Below are 19,320 nucleotides of genomic sequence, written 5' to 3'. Positions count from 1 at the left end.
AGAAGAATAGTGTAATAATTTTCTATATTCTTTTGTATTAAGAATATGAATTTTAAATTGAATTATCATTGCAGAGAATATTTATAGCATATATTGTTATTTTTGAAACAGAATGAACTATGATTTTTAAGATCCTTGCTTGCCAAAGAAAGATGTTACGACTGTTACGAAAGATGTTATCACAATACTAATATTTTTTTCCCATGTTTATGTTACAGTCGAGAATAGTGGCAGTGTCGATGTTTTGGAAACATCCATCGTGGTTTTCGTTATAACATTGATGTTTTAATTTTGAACATCTTTTTTTTTTTTTTTTTACATCAATGTTTTTAAAAAATATGTCACACCACTTGTTGAAAGTGTAGTATCAACAAGAGCATGTTGGTCAAAAATTTAAAAGAGAAGTCCTGTAGCATTATGGACTTATGGAATGCTGTTATTCATGCTGTAATGAGGAAGGGAGACTAAAATCAAATGAGATTTCTTATAATATGCTCATTTATGCTAGAATGGTCCCTAGTACATATCATTTTAAAATAGGAAAAAGTTGTAAAGTAAGAAAAAGAGTAAAAAAAAAGTGCTAACAAAAAGTTTTGAGTAATAAGAATTGCATTGAAAGGGAAACAAACTTTTGCAGGACATAATTGCAGAGATTTAAAAATGAAAGTATTAATTGGAAATATCTGTTCTTTCAAAGCATTTGTTGTAAAATTTCAAGTTTATCTTAACTTAACCCAGATATTGATAGCAACTATTAATAATGTTTTAAAGCATTTTTTGGTTAATAAATTAGGTTTATTTACAGTAAAAATTATATTGTATTCATATTCAGTAACGTAAGTTGACATACATTATCCTAGAATTTTTCCTAAAATTGACTGGAAAACTTGGAAATGTCAGGGAGTTTCATTCTGGAACTTCTGTGGCATCCCTGACCTCAATATTTACAGTAGAATTCACCGATGCCGATAGAGATAGAGCTTGTACGCCAACTGAATGTTGTTTCTTTTGCAAAGCTTGCATGTTCTTTCTTGCTGCCTGCTTGTATGTTGGTTATTTTACGTTGCTTGAATGTTCCTCTTACACGATTCTGGCCATGTAAAAGAAGCAAGTATACAGTGAAATAGGAAGCCATTTGCACAAGATTAGACTGTTTGCCCCATTGTCTTGACTTTTTGTTTTTCAAGCAATTAAGCGTACTACAGTAGAGTACCTTAATGACGCCGACCTGTATAACGCAATTCTATCATATTCTCTTTTCAGAAGTAAACAATAAGTTTTGAGGTTTAAAAAATCCCTTTGTTTTGCCTTGCTAACATAAAAATTGTTAGGAAAATTAAATTTTGAATCAGTTTTTCATCTTTCTTTCTTAATTCAAAGCTTTTAAATGAAAATTAGCACTCACAGTCAAATGAAAATACCAGATGGTTCTTGAAAATGCAGCTGTTATGCAAACCATGAAGCTAGCAGAAGTAGTGCAGGATATTTCACTTTCTTGTAATGAAGAAACATATTTTTATGTGAATGATTTATTGTATAATTAGTGCTTTAATACTCACTACAGATGAAACTCTTTCTGAATTGCTAATATATAGATATATTCTGAATATTAGTTTCAAAATTTGTGAATTGAACTATATAACGCCAAAACCTGTATCACGCAAAAGCTTTGGTCCCAAGGTGTGCATTATAACGGTCTTATACTGTATAATCAAGATTTCAAGAAGAAATCTTTATATTTTAGATTATATTTCAGATTAATTTTGATTGTGCCTTTAAAGTGTAACCTTTTCATGTTTTTTTTTTTATTTGCTCAAATAATATGTTAAATTCAAACTTTATTTTTTTACATCGTATTATACGCGGATCATACACCGCCGCTGATTATTCGAAGCTTTGTTTATTTCAGGATGATTTTAGGACCTACGGATTGTAGGTTGCCCGCGGATAATACGCAGGAAAATACAGTATGCAAGAAATTATTTTGAAAACGTACAAAAAGAAAAAAAAAACTTATTTACCAGGGTTTAGATTTGATGTCATGTAGTAAAAAATAAAAACATGTACAATTACTTATCTATTTTGCTGTGTAAATAGGAAAATAATATTTTTGTAAAAGTCTTGATGATAGCCATTTATACTTTGAATTCTTGTTGTAATGATGAAAAACATTTTTTAAATTTATTACTAATCTATTGTTCTTAAAGCACATTTTTTTAAGCATTGAATTTGTGGCATTTTATGTGCAGATTTCCTAAACCGCATCACATATAATACCATGTCTCACAGCAAAACATTTAGTATTATATATTAAGTATTATATAAATTGTTTAAATTTAAAGAAAAGATTTACTTCAGGAAAAGCGATCTGGCAAACCTTTTTACCTTAAACCTAAAACTAATATTCCTAATTATACCACTCAAAATCAGTCCTTTTCTCTGAAATTGTTTTCAGCAACATCTAGTATGTCAACTTGATGTGTAGCTGCTTTGTTTCTGTAGGTAGGAAAGCAGCACGATGTTTTCTAGTGTTACGGCCTTTTATACCATTGGGTCTCAGGGAGGGCCAGTGGGAGTAGGAAAGGTACGTTCTGACTAGAATCGCTTGACTAGTTATTTATTTGAGTCAAACTTTGAAATTAAGTTGTGCTCTTAGTGTATAATAAGAATTGTAGGTACTGATTTTGTTCAGCAATTTAAGCTTTGCAAGATATCTGCCTATATGTAAGGCCATTTTCAGAGTATTTTCGAAATATTGTTTACTTAATGAAAAAACAGGTGTTTTTTGTCGTAAGGTGTTTTTTGGACGTAATGGCTACAGCTCACTAAGTAGAAGGGGGAAAACCTATTATGGTCATTCAAGAACCGTACGGCATAGTTTGAAACAATTTCCAGCTTTCTACCAATTACTTCGATTATTCGATTGTTTTTTTACTCCCTAACACTGGCCTGTTAGGAAAAAGATGAAAAGTGCCAAATTTTGCTCTTCTGCAGAGAAAAAAAACCTGTCTCGGGAATTTTTTTTTTTTCAAATAATAATAATAACAATAATAAATAACATGTTTTGTGTACAGAATATTGGCACATATTACCTACCTAATTTCTTTAAAACCAAAAATGAGTTGGCATGGCCCATTTGTTGATTTAATATGGAATGTCCCAGTAGCATACATTTATTTCTTTAAAGTTGTCGTGACTGAATTTTGAATTTTTATATTTCAACTAGAGAGATGAAGATGAAACACATTGAGGTGTTTAGAAAGATATTTGAGCTTATTCATTAACCTCCGACATTTTATGAGTTTTCTAAATCTTTTTCCTAATTTTAGCTTTTTTGCTAAAGAAATTATGGCTGAGCTCATAAGTTCTTTAGCTTTCTTTGCATGACTGTGTATACAAATTTTGCGATATTTTATATTCTCCATACTTTTCCCTATGTAGCAAACATCTACGAGTGTTACCCAAGTTCGATTATCTTCACAACCTAGACAACACCAACAGTTTAGGCTTAGATCATTGCCTAGTCCATCATCACAAGGAAATAGAAATATACCTTTTCCATCAGCTTCTGATGTTAGTTATTCTGCTGTTTCACCTGCTATGGTACTTCAATCTCAAACTTCACAGCAACAAAGAGCTCAAAGAACAGCATCCGTTTCATGTGAGTATTCATCTGTAAGCTATTTCATCTTCTTTTCCAGGTTTTGAACTCTCTGTATTTTCAAGTTGCAGCCTATTATGCTTTGGTTCATAAATACTCCTTTTGTCTGAAATTAGAGGTTCACCAGCCATTTTCTATGTTAATTTCCTTTAGCTTTTGGAATTATTTATCTTATGTTTTATTTCTGTTAAGTTGGAAGTAAAATGGCCCATTTCACAAAGGGCATATCACATGTAAACACAGAGCTCATTTTCGTTCTACTTTGGAGTAAAAAAAAATGTTATGTTTTAGCTTGAATCTCTTTTAGATTTTAAAAATTTGCTTCGATTTCAGGAATATTATGTTAATAAATTAAGCCTATATAAAAGTACCGTATTTTTGGGAATAAGCGCTGCACCCGGTGTAAGCGCCGCATCGTAATATATTCTCAAAGAAAAAATTTTTAATTTATGCGCCGCACTTTCCAGAAGCGTGCACCCAACATTAAACCACTTTAAAAACAGCTTATTTTATGCAAGAAACGGTAATATATAGTTAAGAAATGGTTCAAAATAGTGTGAGAGGTGTTTACAAATGCCTAAAATTTTTTAGTGTGTTTCTAAAAATCCGAATTTATACATTTTTCTACTACGCTAAATTTCAACTTTTGCGAGAGGAGTAGTGGAATGCATTCCTCCCGCAAGTCGGAACTTGACTGTATTTTAATTTTCAACACGGCCGCTCCTCCAACTTCAAGCGCTTTGATATGAACCATTTCAAAGTCTACTTTTCACTTCAGCGTGTTAAAGCAGAGAGAGGGAGAGAGAAATTATTGGTAACATACCGTCAGCAGATTCGCGAAGGAGAGGGGGGGACGTGGGGGAATGCCAGAAGCTAGGTTTGAAGAGGAATGGTTGTTTTTGAAACAGCAATTAAAAGAGAAAGCATCATCGAAAAGTTTATGAAACAGTAAAAGCTTTAACTGGAATTTTTGCAAAAATAAATTCAAAATTAAACCCTCATTTCGTACCGGATCACCCCACATCAACCCCGTATATCTCTCACATTTTTACCGGATAACTGCCCAGATATCCTGCAAAAAACTGTCGGATATCCGGATCCGGAGTGGCTTGCCGGATCGGATACCTCATAGTTCCGGACAGTTAAAAAATAGGCTGGATACCGGATATCCGGTGCATCCCTAGCTTAAAATGACCATCAAAGCTCGAAAAAGTTTAGATTGGGTTTAGTTTTTTATTGATTTTTATAGAATATAGCCAGTTGGCACCACAAAGTTTCAAAATGCTCCTCAAATTGTTTCTCCAAGGTTAGCCACACTGATAATGTCATTTTGTAATCATGGTGTCCAGTGATTCAGCTTGTATTAAGTGTTTAATTATGTGGAAGTTTTATAGCATTAGATGTCACATTATAAAGTTTTAATTTCACCTGATTTGTGGGCTATTGGAAATTGAAAGCGATAAATGGAATTGATAGATCTGTTAAAATCTTAAATAAATGCGAGCTTATTTTATTTATTTATTTGTTAGCATTTCTACTAGTAAAAAAAAATTATCTATTAATGCGTAAAAGACAGTATAGTATCAATATAATTTTTCGTAATGTAAAAATTATATATACAGTAGTCTCGAAAATGCAAGGTAATTGGGGCTCACTCCACCTCCGATTACTGAAAATTTGGATTATTCGAAAAATTCTTCTGGATTAAAATTGAACACTTTCCGATGACGTAAGGAGCACCTTTTACTTACTTGTACTAAAAAGAGGAAGTATTGTCTTCAAAAAAAATATTAATCACTGAAGCTTCCGCTTACTTTTGGGTCCCCCCTCGTATATTCAAATTTTAAGTCTTGGAATTTTTCCTCTTTTTGGACTTCGGGCTGTTTTTATCCCTGTTTGTGAGTCCTCTGGTGAATATGCAAAATCAGGAGCAATTCAATCATAAAAAAGTGAAACATTAGGTTTCAAAACTTAGGATAGCCTTAAAACCATGTTAGATATACATATATATTTTGAAATTTTTTGCATTTCAATGTTGTTAAAAAAGTTAAGTTTTCCCCCCGACTAATGCGGAAACCATTTGAAATTGAGTTACCTTGTGTACATAAGTAAATATTTTAATTTTTTTTTAATAGTTAAATTGCTGTATTCATATATCTTGGAGAGTAACAAATTTCTTACAATTATCATGTTAACTGGTTACTGGAAGTAAAGTATTTATTTGTTTTAGATTTCCTAAAATATTTCCCTGTAGATAATTTCATGTACTATTTTTCCTAAAAGAAAGAGCATCTTTTCAAAATATATTTTTAATTAACAGCTTAAAACGTTTTAAACACTGCATTTTATTTAAGATGCAATGGTTTTCAAGTACGGCAAAGCAAGGAAACCATTGTCATTGGAAACATAAACTAGGGAAATTTGGGGAACTTAATCAGAAAAAAGTCAGGGAACTTTTTTTCACAGTTTGTCGTCACCCTGTTGCAGGAACGTCCCCTGAAAAACTGCCAATGCTGAAGTTTGAAGTGCCCTATTATTGAAAATATTTGTGTTGCTTGGGGAAGGAGGAACATTTCTTCGCATCTCTTCCAAAAATAATGTTTGTAACTTGAAATCTTTAAACTTTTGTTTGGTTTGGCTGTGTTTGGTGAGGTAAAAGTAAGACTCTTTGAAAACATACGAAACTAAAATGTTAAAACACAAATTTGGGCTCTCTTTTGTGAACTTAAGGGAGAGGGAGAGGGGATACATTTTTAGACTCTCTTTGGAAATGTTGGGAAAGTTGTAAATTAATTTTAAATGGAGAAAAATATTCTTTTTGTTTGTCTTTTTTTCAGTGTTACTAAATAAATCAAACAACTTAAGTAACTTAATATTTTCCTTTACCCTTACATGCCCGTCTAGGCATGCAATTATTATAATTTTTTAATAAAGTATTGGTAATTTTAATGACGACTTATTATGTACTATTTATTTAAATGTTTTTTTTTATGTTTTATATTGAAATAATTCTTGATTCAGATGTAAAACTTTTCAATTAGTTTTTTGTCTGATTAATGCTATATGACACTTCAAATATTTTTGTTATAATACAATAAAAAAACTGAACACATAAAATTTTATTCGGGTATGTATTTTTTAAGCAAACATGCTCGGCGAAGCATGTCAAATTTTAAAGATTTTTCCAGCTCATTTCAGAGCTGGAAAAATAGATAGTTGCTCCAAATTGATGCAAAATTTAAATTTTAGCAGCTGCAAGCTGCTCGAAATTTGCGATTTTACTGCTCCAGGCTGTTCCAAACTCACCATTTTGCTGCTCTAAACTCACCATTTTCCTGCTCCAGATTGCTCCAAATTTGCATTTTACTGCTCCAAACTCACCATTTTCCTGCTCCTAAGATTGCTCCAAAAGCAAGTTTTGGTCAGCATGTCCCTGCATAAGAGCAATTCTGGAAGTTTTATTTAGGCAGAGGAAAGTCTGGGAAAATGATTTGGTTCTTCCTGTGGCCACCCTGTGAAACTGTTGTTTTTATATTAATACTCAAATTTGATAGTACTTGTCAGAGGGACCCCAAAGCTTTCCTCTCCCTCTCTTGCTATTGGCACCCATGTTGTGGACAAGACACTTATTTGAGCCCTTCTCCGGAGTCTCTAAATTGTGTTATTTTGATTTTGTACAAATATTTTTTTCCCTTGACTTCCAATTAAATATTTTTCGATCTAAGTAACAAAACCAATGATTACGGGCATTTTTACATTTATTGGTATTTAAAAATTGTCCTTTTTATGATCGCAATTTATTTTATAAGGGGTTTGTTTTGCATTTGCAACTTTTTACCATTCGAAATTCCCTGAAAAATAATCGTTTAAGGATACAAATTTTCTGATTAGTAAAAATACCAAAGCACACATTTGCTCTCATTTAATTATATATTGCCTAATGGACATTTGTATTATATTTTTAAAAAATTTAATATTTCTTTTTGTTGTATGCTTATATGTTTATGTTAAAAAATAGGTCCAGTGAAATTTTGTGAGGAGCAAAAGTGCCTACCATTTTTTGTAACTTTGTCAGCCAGTGGCTACTGTTCAGAATTCCTAGACTAGAGCTTTACTCTTAAGTTAATATAATTTCTTAAACTTAAACAAGTTCTATTAACACATCTTAGTATAATGATATCCAGTAAAATTGTGAAAACTAGAATTAACTGAAGAAAGCTATTTAAAATAAATTGGATTCTTTAGATTTTATCAGTCTTGTATTTGAATCATTCAGAAGATATTAAATATATTCTCCCTTTTCAATGTGACTGCACAAGATGCCTTTGTCTTTTGCAGATCTCCTTAAAAAGATTGCATTTTAAAAGCAAAAAAATTCACCCTGCGATGCAAACTGTACTCTAGGGATGCTATGTTTTGGTTAGTTTTGTTTGTTATAATTTTTTTTCACTAAGATCCTTTGAGATCATTTAAAGGTATATAAAATGGAATTATTAGGTGTTAGCTACTCTTTTAATGAAATTTTTGGAACCCTACATAAGATAGAATAAATATCTGTTCATTGTTTATTTTACTACTTTCACCTCATTTTATGATTTTTTTTTCCAGCACGTATTTCAACTTCTCAGAGTCCTTCAAACTTTATTAGTGGTGAATCTGCGTTGTCTCCTCAATCTTTGCCTTCTCCAAACTTGATACAGTCTGCTACATCAACTGCTACTACTTTCATGTCTTCGGCATCACCTGGACTTCCAATTACGTACACAGTTTCTCCAAGTAATCAACAATTTACTTTTGATCGCCAAAATATTCAGGTTTTTGCAAGTAACTCTGACAGGTAATTCAATAAATTATATTTTTACACTTTCAGTTCTAAGTTTCATTAATATTCGACAATCTTAAAAACAGGGTTCGCCAATATATATCCGATATTTATTTTGAAAATATCATGATATTTTGCTATTTTCGATATTTATTTTTTCAACATAAAAAGTATATCAATCATAGTAATACTGTTCATTTATTGTTAAAAATAACCAAAAAGTTATGTACTATATTTTTATGATGAATTACACATAGTTAATATAACAAAATAATTTTATGTTTCTTTTTTACTTGTATTTTACATTCATAAAATTATAAGTAATGTAACAATTTTAATTCATATTAAAAGCGCCTAATTAAATGTTTATCATTGCTCAGCAAAAAAAAAAAAAGAAAATGTCTTATGACTCAGCACCGACTAATGCATATTATTTATTTCTGAATCATATAACTGTTAAAGTAGTTTACAGAAGAAAAAAGAGTGAAACAGCTAATGCTACATTAAGCCCATTAAAGTTAATAGAAATTTAAAATGAAATATTAGATATAAATCATGAAAGAAACATTAGTTTTAAGTCTGCATATTGTAATTATTAGAGACGTACCGAGTAGCACTTTGGCCGAGTACCGAGTTACCGAGAACCAAGTTCCAATTATGTTTTAAGGAGAACCACTGACACGCATGTGACGAATTTTGAACTCATTAGAATAGTAGTAGTACAGACCTCCATGTCCAAATAATATTTTTTTAAAACAAAATTCCAGCTGAAATTCAATTACGCATTATTTAAAAGGCTTTATTTGTGTCAATAATTTTACAAATAAGTTATTTTTTAAGGTAAAAACAAACAAATACATAAAACGTAGGATTAATCCAGTTGGAATTAAAACAAATTATATCCATCTATACTTCTCGTCTGCCAAACATAAATAATTTTTAAAAGCAAATGAAACGTTAAAAGCACAAATGTGCAGGAGCACTACAGACACGTGTTCCTGCATCACAAGGAACATCTTTTTCAGTGCATAAAATGGGACCTAACGAATGTAAAAAAAATATCCAACGTCTGTCGGATATGTCTTTAAATCCTTAAGCTCACGTTTTGTGCATTGAAAAAAGCATTCCTTGTAATGCAAAACACATGTCTGCAGTGTTCCTGCTCATTTGTTCTTTTAACGTTGTTTTATTTTTTAAGAAAAGGTATTTTTATGCTTCAAAAATCCATTCAGTAACAAAAATTTCATATTTTCTGTACTTACCTTTTTTGCCCCATTTTTAATAAATAAGTGTCGTTAACTTTGGGGCATTAAAATATAAGATTTATTCCATTTAAGCATCACAAACTTCATTATTCTCAAAATTTGAATTTGGCTTTTAAATTTGAATTGTAAATGATTGCAGTATATTATATGCTTGTACTTTTTTTATGAATTCTAAAATCTGCTTTGAACAATATTAAATTTTTTTACAACAACTCGGTATTGGCCAAGTACCTGATCAAAATTTGGTCGAGTACTCGGTACGTCTCTAGTCTAAAACATTAGTAATTTAATGCCAATATATATTACAGTTTAAACAAAAACAATACATATAGCAGCTTTACGATAAAACATAATATGAAAACAAGAAAGTTATTATGTTATAGAAGATTATGTAATGAAGTATGGAAAATCGGAAAATATTACAAAATTGAGACATTAACTTTAAAAATATGAAATATAATATACAGCATGGTTGTAAAATAACGTGAGGTGTACAGAGCCCTCTAGCGAGTGAAGTATTGGACGAAACATTGCCGAATTTCATGGGTGTACATAGCAGACCATGGAACTTCGATTTCTGCAATAAAAAAAATAGAACAAAAATTCACCACCAAGGGGATTTTGGTGCTGCATAAGTGTATTACTTGCGAATACTGAAGAATTAAATGCTGAAAAATTCAGCACACTTCAAGTTTTTAACTACAAATGTTTGTTACTTTCAAATAAGGTTCAATAAAGCCAACAAGAAATTTCAGTTTGTAACAAAAGAATAATACCAAAAGTCATCACGAAGAAATTTTGGCGCGGGAGCAAGGATTTCTTCTTGAATAATATTCATATAAGATGGTGCACCAACCCCACGTTGAACTTTAGGTACTGAGTGTATGGCGACAACATTTCTTTGATAGCAGATTTATTAGTCATGCATTTCCTATGGTATGGCCACTGTGGACACCCAATCTTTCACCTTGCCATGTTCCACCCTGCAGATTTCTTAATGGTTTTGTGTTTCTATGACATGCTCCCGATGTCTAAACTTTGAAAACTCTAACATTGTAGGTAGGAGAAATTAATCCCCCCCCCCCCCCCCGCCGATGTGTGGAAAAAATTGTGCATTGTGTGCAGTATATGGAAAGTACCTCGATATTGGTCATATTGAACCTCATTTGTTAGTAAAAGTCATATTTTGGGAATAAAATTGGTGCATATTTTGGCAGTTAGATTTTAATTTTTCAATATTCACAATAATACACCTTTTCAACACCAAAATTTCCCCTGGTGACTATTTTTTGTGCTAATTTTTTTTTCTTTCAAAAATCGAAAACCAAAATCCCACGGTCTATGAAATTGGGCAATGTTTCGTCCAATACTTCACTCGCTAGAGTTCAATGTTGGAAATCCCAAAATAAGGATGCAGAGGCAGTGGACTTGTAACACAGAACATTATTTATTTAACAAAACACGGACATCACACAAACAGATACGTTACTAGATTGCAACTCGCTGCAACTGAACATTCACTACGCCACAGCGTATGTAACTTGGAGATGACGTCACATGCGAGTCAATCACAGTTATAGTTATAATGTTTCGGAGGACCTAATTCACCGCAAGAACAATTAGCAGAATCAAAAAGGGAAAATCTGTAAAGTTATTTTGGAAATGATCCATGAACTGAAAGGAAACTAACTCAAATCTACTTTTAATACATGGAGAAAAACAAACAGTGGGGCAAGAATTCAAAGACTACGTCCAGTATCTTCTTCATTCTATCTAAATTGTCAGGTAATTAATGTTTGTTTGATATGAATGAAGATTTTAAAAGTGGAATAGATGAAGAGGATGGAAACTGGTGGGTCATCAGCTGCAGCTCTTGCTAAGGGATCAGCCTGTTTGTTGCGGACGTCCCCAGAATGTCCTTTAAACCATTGAATTGAGACAGAATTACCTTAATTCTTTTGATTTTTCAGATAACCTTAACAAGGAGAATGAATCTAGCTCGATGTTTTTAATGTTTATTTAGAGAGACGAATTTTTGTCATCATGGTTACAAATCGTTTGTGATCATTCAGAGCTTAACTCAAGCAGATTTTATATTAAAAAACAGGAGTTTTTTTTGTGTAAAGTCACGTGTGTGTGTGTTTTTTTTTTTTGTGTTTTTTTTTTTCACTCATATAAATGAATTGAAATAGCAAAACTTCATCTGTATACAAAGTTTCAGTATTGTTAATTTCCATCATTTAAGATTGATAAGAAATAAAAAAAAATTCCATAACGTATATGCTGTAAATATAAAATGGAAGACGTCAAAATTCAAATGCATTCAGGAGACTGAATGCTGTTTTTTTTTTTTTTTTCTTTCTTTTTTTAAAATTGAGATATGAGATTTTTATTCTAAGCCATCGATACATTTGGTGCATTATAACATTATACCATGAGGCATGTTCAATACAATTTAAATAAATTTTATCTAGATTAACTCCTATTGCACAAGTTTCTTCAGATGCAGTAAGACAGGAAATGTGTGCCGGTGTTGGTCCTAGACAGCAAAATCAACAACTATCTCAGCCCTCTAGCATTGTAAGTATTTTTATTTAGTATGTTATATAGATCGATTTTATGATTTTAATTTGTTAGTGTCGTTCAAAATTTGGTAGGTTCTCGTCTCTCTCTCTCTCTTTTTTTTTCGCTGTTATGTTCACTGTTTATGTTAAAACATCAGGGTGGCGACAGATCAGGGAGATCAGGGAAAAGTCAGGGAACTTTATTAATCAGGGAAAAGTCAGGGAAATATCAGGGAATTTTGAAAAAATAACAAAAAATCAGGGAAAATTTATTTTATGAAGAAATTTTTTTTTTTTTTTGCTTTACAAAATTAAGTACTCTAATTCCCTACGCATTTTCTGCCAATGATCTGTTAAAAAAAAAAGTAAAATTAATGAGGTGTGATTATACACTGCCGCATATTTGTGCATCTTTTTTCCTCAACGTCAAAGTATTGAATCTTACTTATTAACCAAAGGATGAACTTCCTAAGATAACTTCTGTGTCTGTTAGGTTGTTTATTTTACCTAGCTTGAAATTTCCTTTTACGCTTTCAATGCTACGTAAAATATACAACCATACAGGCAAAGAGGAAGCCTTCATTAATGCCTTAGCTTCTTTGCCTTTATTCCGTTGTCTTGAAGTGATTAGCGTACTGTAATCACGATCTCAAGAAGAAATCTTTGGTTTTTGAATTAATACTATAAAAGCTTAAAAGTTATCACTTCTTTGCATTTTCAATTTAATTGCTAAAACTGAACTTTCAATAAAAAAAAACTTTGTTTTTTGCAGTTATACTATTTGTTGCCACCGCAGATTATAAAGGTTTTCTTTTCTTCAGACTTAAGTGATTCTTTAATTTTATAACCAAGTTGTATTCTTTTATATGTTTTAAAATTAACTAATTGCTTTTTTTTTCTTTTTTTTTTCTTGCATTTCAAAGTTTTTTGTTACAAAAGCAATCTAAGATTTTTTTTTTTTTCATTACATACTGAAAGGATTTTAAATAGAGTTAACTTGTGTACTTAAGAAATTTTTTTTATATTGTTAAAATGCTGTATTCATTCATTAAAACCTATGTTCTTGATTAGAGAAAAGCTCCCTATGAATAGATGTCAAATGGTTTCATCTGTTTTGCATACATATTCTATTTTTCACTATTACTTGTTATTCTTGCAACAGTTATTATACTGTTTGAAAACTTAGTTCAAAATGACTTTAATTACTTTTTAATTCTATCTTAAATACACATATGTTTTTAAGAGTAATTTTAATAGTTTCTTAAAATTCTCATGCTAAGTGGTTTCTGGAGGTGAAGTATTTTTTTTTTTTTTAATTTTCTATAATCTTTCCATTGTAGAAAAATGTAATGTACTGTTTTGTAGGTTCCCCCCTCCCCTCCCAAAAGATTGACTTGATATATTTTTTTAACCATTTTATTAAAAAAAGCAACATCTTTTGAAAATATATCTTCAGTTCAACAACTTTACACAGCTTAAAACGTTAAAAATACTGCATTTTATACAGATATACAATGGATTTCAAGTAGAGCAAAGAAAGAAAACCATTATCATTGGTAACGTAAATCAGGGAAATTTGGTGAATTTAATCGGGGAAATCAGGGAAAAGTCAGGGAACTTTTTTTCACAGTTCTTGTCGCCACCCTGAACATGCAGTTACAGCATAAATTTTGCAATTTTCTTTTGAAAATACTACTAATTCATCCAACACAAATTTCATTATTAAATGGATGCCTCAATTGCCAAATTGATTTTCTCCACTTTAAAAAAAAAAAAAAACTCAATTCTGCTTTAATAGTGCTTTATCAATGCTTAACATGTGAATTTATATTTAAGTTTTTGTTCAGTACATTTCTGACCCTGTGATGGCAGAAAATGTGGCACGAGGGCCTATTCACTCCTATGGATAACACCATCTTCTTCATAACTTTTCTCTACTTTTTGTTTTATGGAGTTAATCGATTTGGCAAGTGAGGTATCCAAATATCTCATGGTTTTTCAGGGTGGCGACACATCAGGGAAAAGTCGGGGAACTTTATTGATCAGGAAAATATCAAAAAATTTCGAAAAAATAAAAATTCAGGAAAAATTGATCAAATAATCTGTTTTTTTTTTAAATTTGCGTTGCAAAATTAAATACCCTTTTTTCCTGTGCATTTTCCGCCAAAAGTAAAATTAGTGATGTGCCATTATACACTGATTCATATTTGTGCACCTTTTTTCCTCAAGGTCAAATTATTGAATCTTGTTATTTATTAACCACAGGATGAACTTCCTAAGCTTCAGTATATGTAAAGTTGTTTATTTTACTTAGCTTGAAATTTTCTGCCACTCACTCCATGCTACCCAAAATAAACAACCCTAAAGGTAAAGAAGAAGCCTAGGGTGGTTCAAGAATACATGTAAAAAAAAAAGTTTCTCCTAGATACCAGGACAATCAATATTTTTAGACTTGTGGATAGCAATATACTGGAAGAATTTTAGCTTCCTATTTCAACTGAAAGAGGATGCTCAACACCCTCCCCCAAACTTCATCAGTATGGGAAGGGGGATTAAAAAATACATTGAAATGAAGGAATGCTACATATTATGATATACACAAGTATTAGGCATATACATTGCAATAATATATTTACAAAAAAAAAAAAAAAAAAACAGCTCTGGGGAAATTAAATGTTTGAAAATTTGTGACATTTTGTATGGTACTGCTAATGTTAAATTGAGGGCTCATTGAGCACGTCTTAAAATTTGAGTAAGAAGCTAAAACATTTACAGCATAATGCTATTAGTAAGTCTAAAAAAGATAGGGGTTGTCCTGGACTCTAGCCCTTTTTTTTTTTTAACTACCCTAAGGAAGCCGTCATTAATGGCTTGGCTCCTTTGCTTTTACTCATTGTCTTGAAGTTATTAGCATACTGCAATCACAATTTCAAGAAAAAATCATTGTTTTTCTAAATTGATACTGCCAAAAGCTTAAAAGCTGTTAGGTGTTTTCAGATCAATTGCTAAAATGAATGAATGTTAAATGAAAATCAACTTTTTGTTTTTTGCCATCGTATTATTCGTTGTCACCTTCTTCAAGTTATACAAAGGGTGTGTGGGGGGTTTTTTTTTTTTTTTTCTTCTTTTTTCCAGACTTTGAATTTTTTTTTAAAACCAAGTTATGTACTGTATATTTTGAAATTAGTAATTGTTTTTTTCATTTCAATGTTGTTCGTTACAAGAGATTTTTCCTTAAAATGCTGTATTCCTTCATTAAAAACCTAAGTTCTTGATTAGAGAATTGCTCAATATGACTGGTGTTAAAAGGTTTTAATTTGTTTTACATAAATATTTCTATTATTTACGTAATTAAAACTGCATTACTGCTATACTTTCGCTATTACTTGTTATTCTCCCAGCAACAATTATACTGCTTGATATTTCAGTTCAAATTTATTTCCAAATAAACTTTTTAGCTTTATCTAATTAGATATGTCTTTAAGAGTGGTTTTAATAATTGCTTCGAGTTCTTATGTTAACTGGTTACTGGAAGTAGAGTTTGTTTTAGATTTCCAATAATATTTGAGTGAAAATTTTTTCGCGAATACAATACTTCCTTTTTGTAAAAGGAAGTAAAAATGGTTCATAATATTTTTTTTTCTCCATTGTGATTTTACTGATTTTAAATCAGTACTACAAAGTAGAGATGGGATGAAGCTTCGGCCTGGTCGAATCTTGAACTGCTTCGTCCTGTAATAATTTATGTTGAGATTCAGAACATTCATTTTTACATTATAATTAGAGACGTACGGAGTAGCACTTTGGCCGAGTACTTTTTACGTTGTTTTATTTGCTTTTATTTTTTAAGAAAATTTATTTTTATATTTCTTATAAATATTTTTTGTAGCAAAAATCCATTTAATAATATAAAAATTTCACATTTTCTATATTTACCTTTTCTGCTTCATTTTTAATAAATAAGTTTCATTAACTTTGGGTATTAAAATAAAGATTTACTCCATTGAAGCATAACAAACTTCATTATTCTCAAAATTTAGATTTGACTTGTAAATTTGAATTGTAAATGATTACAGTATATTATGTGCTTGCACTTTTTTATTAATTGTAAAATCAAATCTGCTTTGAATTTTTTACAACTTCTCGGCATGGGCCGAGTACCTGATCAAAATTTAGCCGAGCACCGAGTCCTTGGCAAATTGGCCGAGTAGGCCGAGTACTCGGTACATCTCTAATATTGTCATTTTAGTTATACACAACTGTACCATACAGCAAAATATAGAGGAGAATTATATTTAATTAAAAAGTTTGCGTGCTGAACCCTTGGAACCAAAAACTACAATAATTGTAGTATATTCTATTTAAAGTTGAATGTTGCCAAGAAATAAAAAACATTAAATTAAAATTAGTTAATAACCAGCTGCATTACCAGGCTTTGCACGGTTTACCTAGAAGATAAAAGTTATGTCAAGTGACGCATGTTCAACCATCAGGCTTCTATTAGAGAAAAAAAAATACTACAAAATTTCCCCTCAAAATAATCATTCTTTAAGAAAAAAAACGACAGATAAAAAATATATTTATGCCCCTCTCCCCAGAGTGAGTGGTACACACAAGGGTTTTTCAAAAGGAGGAGAGAGGGGGTTGAGAATCAAAAGTTTGTCATTTTCAAACCATACTCCAACATGCATCAAAAAATATTTTTTTTTAATCAATTGTCGGGAACCAAAAACATTTTTTTTTTTTGAAAAAAATGCATTAGCATTAATTAATAAAATTAACTGATTAATAAAAAATACTTTATTAAAATACCAGAAAGTACAAGAATGAATGCATTTACTTTTCTCAAAATTCAAAACGTGTCCTGAACAGACTTGAAACTATACATAACCAAGCACTCTGATTAATAACAGAAGCCGTTAAATCAACACCACTAGATGCATTCTTTTTATTTACTAACTAGCTGCATTGCCCGGCTTTGCACGGTCTACCTCGAAAATAAAAGTTCTGACAAGTGACGCATGTTCAACAATCAGAGGAGAAAAACTAAAATTTTCCGGTTGAAATAATCATTCTCAAAGAAAGAAAACTCAAATCAAAAATTCCCGAATAAATTAAACGCAAGCTACTAAAATCCTTTTTAAAAAAAGAGAGAAATCCCTAAATAATAATCAAATGGGGAAATTTTTACCTCAAAATAAGAACAAAAAATTTTTTAGTCACTGCCGAGAAAAAGATGTGCCAACCTTCTGAACGCTAATTTAAAATGAGATCGCGCAAATGATAATTTTTCGATATGAAATTAGAGTTCTATTAGGCTTAAAAGTGATTTCTAATCTTTTGCCGGAGATTTTACACTCTCTTTTTGGAATTCAAAGAAAATGAGTGAACACTCTGGGTGTTTTTCGCTATTTTTCGAATGGCACCAAAATCAAAGAAATCGGATAATTATTTCGGATGGAAAGAGCCATTTAATGACATTTTTGGCCTTTAAAATTAAAATTCGAATGGTTCTGTTCTTTTCCGGCATTTGAAAAAAACCCCACGTTTCTTCTCAGGTGCCCAGTACCTCCCTGCCAAATTAGGTCCAGATCTGACGAAAACTGGATTTGTTTAGAGAACATACACACACATATAAATATATTCTGTTTTATTTATATGGATTAAGATTATATGAACAATTTTAGTTGCTTCAAAATGAAGCATTTAAAATATTGCATTCTTGAAACATTTGTAGCTTTAAAACTTACAAAAATATAAAAAAAGTATCACAGTTTTTAATATCTACCGATAACAGATATCGTAGCAATGAGAACCCTTAAGGAATTTCTTTTAAAATTATATTTTATTGTACGGCTTTTTTTGCTATTATCCATCTAGAAATAAATCAATTTATTCTGCTTTTCATATTATTTTTACTGTTTATAAGAAAATGCGAAACAAAAAAAGTAAGTTAAAGAAAGAAATAAAAATACATATACAATAGAGCAAAATATATCAAATAACTCCGCTGCTATAAATAAAATTGAAGTTACTGACATTTTTATATCACTTATTTTGCTATATTTATACAAATACAAATACAAAAGTGACGACCAGCAACAGGCTCTGGGCCCAGCTAGACTGGTCCTAGTCAATTTACAATCCCCAGTAAAGATCAATGGTCCTCTTAAAACTATCTACTCTCTTGCTCATTACCACCTCTTCCGGTAAACTGTTCCAAGGTTCCACTACCCTGCTATAGTAATAATTGTTTTCTAATATCCATGTTAGCCTGAGATTTAAATAGCTTAAAACATTGACCCCTTGTCCTGTTTTCAGTGCTAAACTTCAGCCCCGTAACATCTTTCGTTTTAATAAATTTAAACAACTGAATCATGTCTCCTCGGTCTCTTCTTTGTTCAAGACTACATTTTTAGCCTTCTAAGCCTGGAATCATAGTCTAAGTGAGAAAGTCCATTTATTAGCCTTGTAGCTCGCCTTTGAACCCTTTCCAATACATTAATGTCTTTCTTAAGATAAGGAGACCAAAACTGAACAGCATACTCCAAATGAGGTCTTACCAAACTTCTATATAAGGGCAGAAGAACTTCTTTAGATTTGTTTGAAATAGATCTATTTATAAACCCAAGCATCTTATTGGCCTTGTTACTAGCAATGCTGCACTGTTGGCTAAACTTTAAATCCTGACTTATTAAGACCCCCAGATCAGTAACTTTGTCTGCCTGACTAATGACTGAACCTTGCAAATAATAACTTGTACACTTATTTCCATGCTCTAAATGTAGCACTTGACATTTCCCAACATTAACAGCCATACCCCATTTATCAGCCCACTCCGTAATATGATCTAGATCCTCTTGCAGCTGTTTTGCTTGTTCTTCATTTTCTACAGTCCCCATAACTTTGACATCATCAGCAAAACAATTCATGTTCCCAGAAATATTTTTGTGAATATCGTTCATAAAAACAATGAACAAAACAGGCCCTAACACAAATGATGACGAT

At 31.2% G+C, this 19,320-nt stretch overlaps 1 protein-coding gene across 1 annotated transcript in view; it reads left to right on the top strand.

Moving 5' to 3' along the window:
- Positions 1–19,320, top strand: part of LOC129230774 (mucin-17-like) — a 506,717-nt gene that overhangs the window by 463,767 nt on the left and 23,630 nt on the right. Inside the window, exons 19-21 of the mRNA XM_054865195.1 lie at positions 3,442–3,661; positions 8,270–8,498; positions 12,223–12,328. Coding sequence (XP_054721170.1) covers positions 3,442–3,661; positions 8,270–8,498; positions 12,223–12,328 — 555 coding nt within the window. The remainder of the gene's footprint in view (positions 1–3,441; positions 3,662–8,269; positions 8,499–12,222; positions 12,329–19,320) is intronic.

This window comes from Uloborus diversus, chromosome 1 (assembly GCF_026930045.1).
Source record: "Uloborus diversus isolate 005 chromosome 1, Udiv.v.3.1, whole genome shotgun sequence".
In the NCBI taxonomy this organism is placed as follows: Eukaryota; Metazoa; Arthropoda; class Arachnida; order Araneae; family Uloboridae; genus Uloborus; species Uloborus diversus.
Note: the sequence above shows the minus strand (reverse complement) of the source record. Positions and strands in the feature narration are given on the sequence as shown.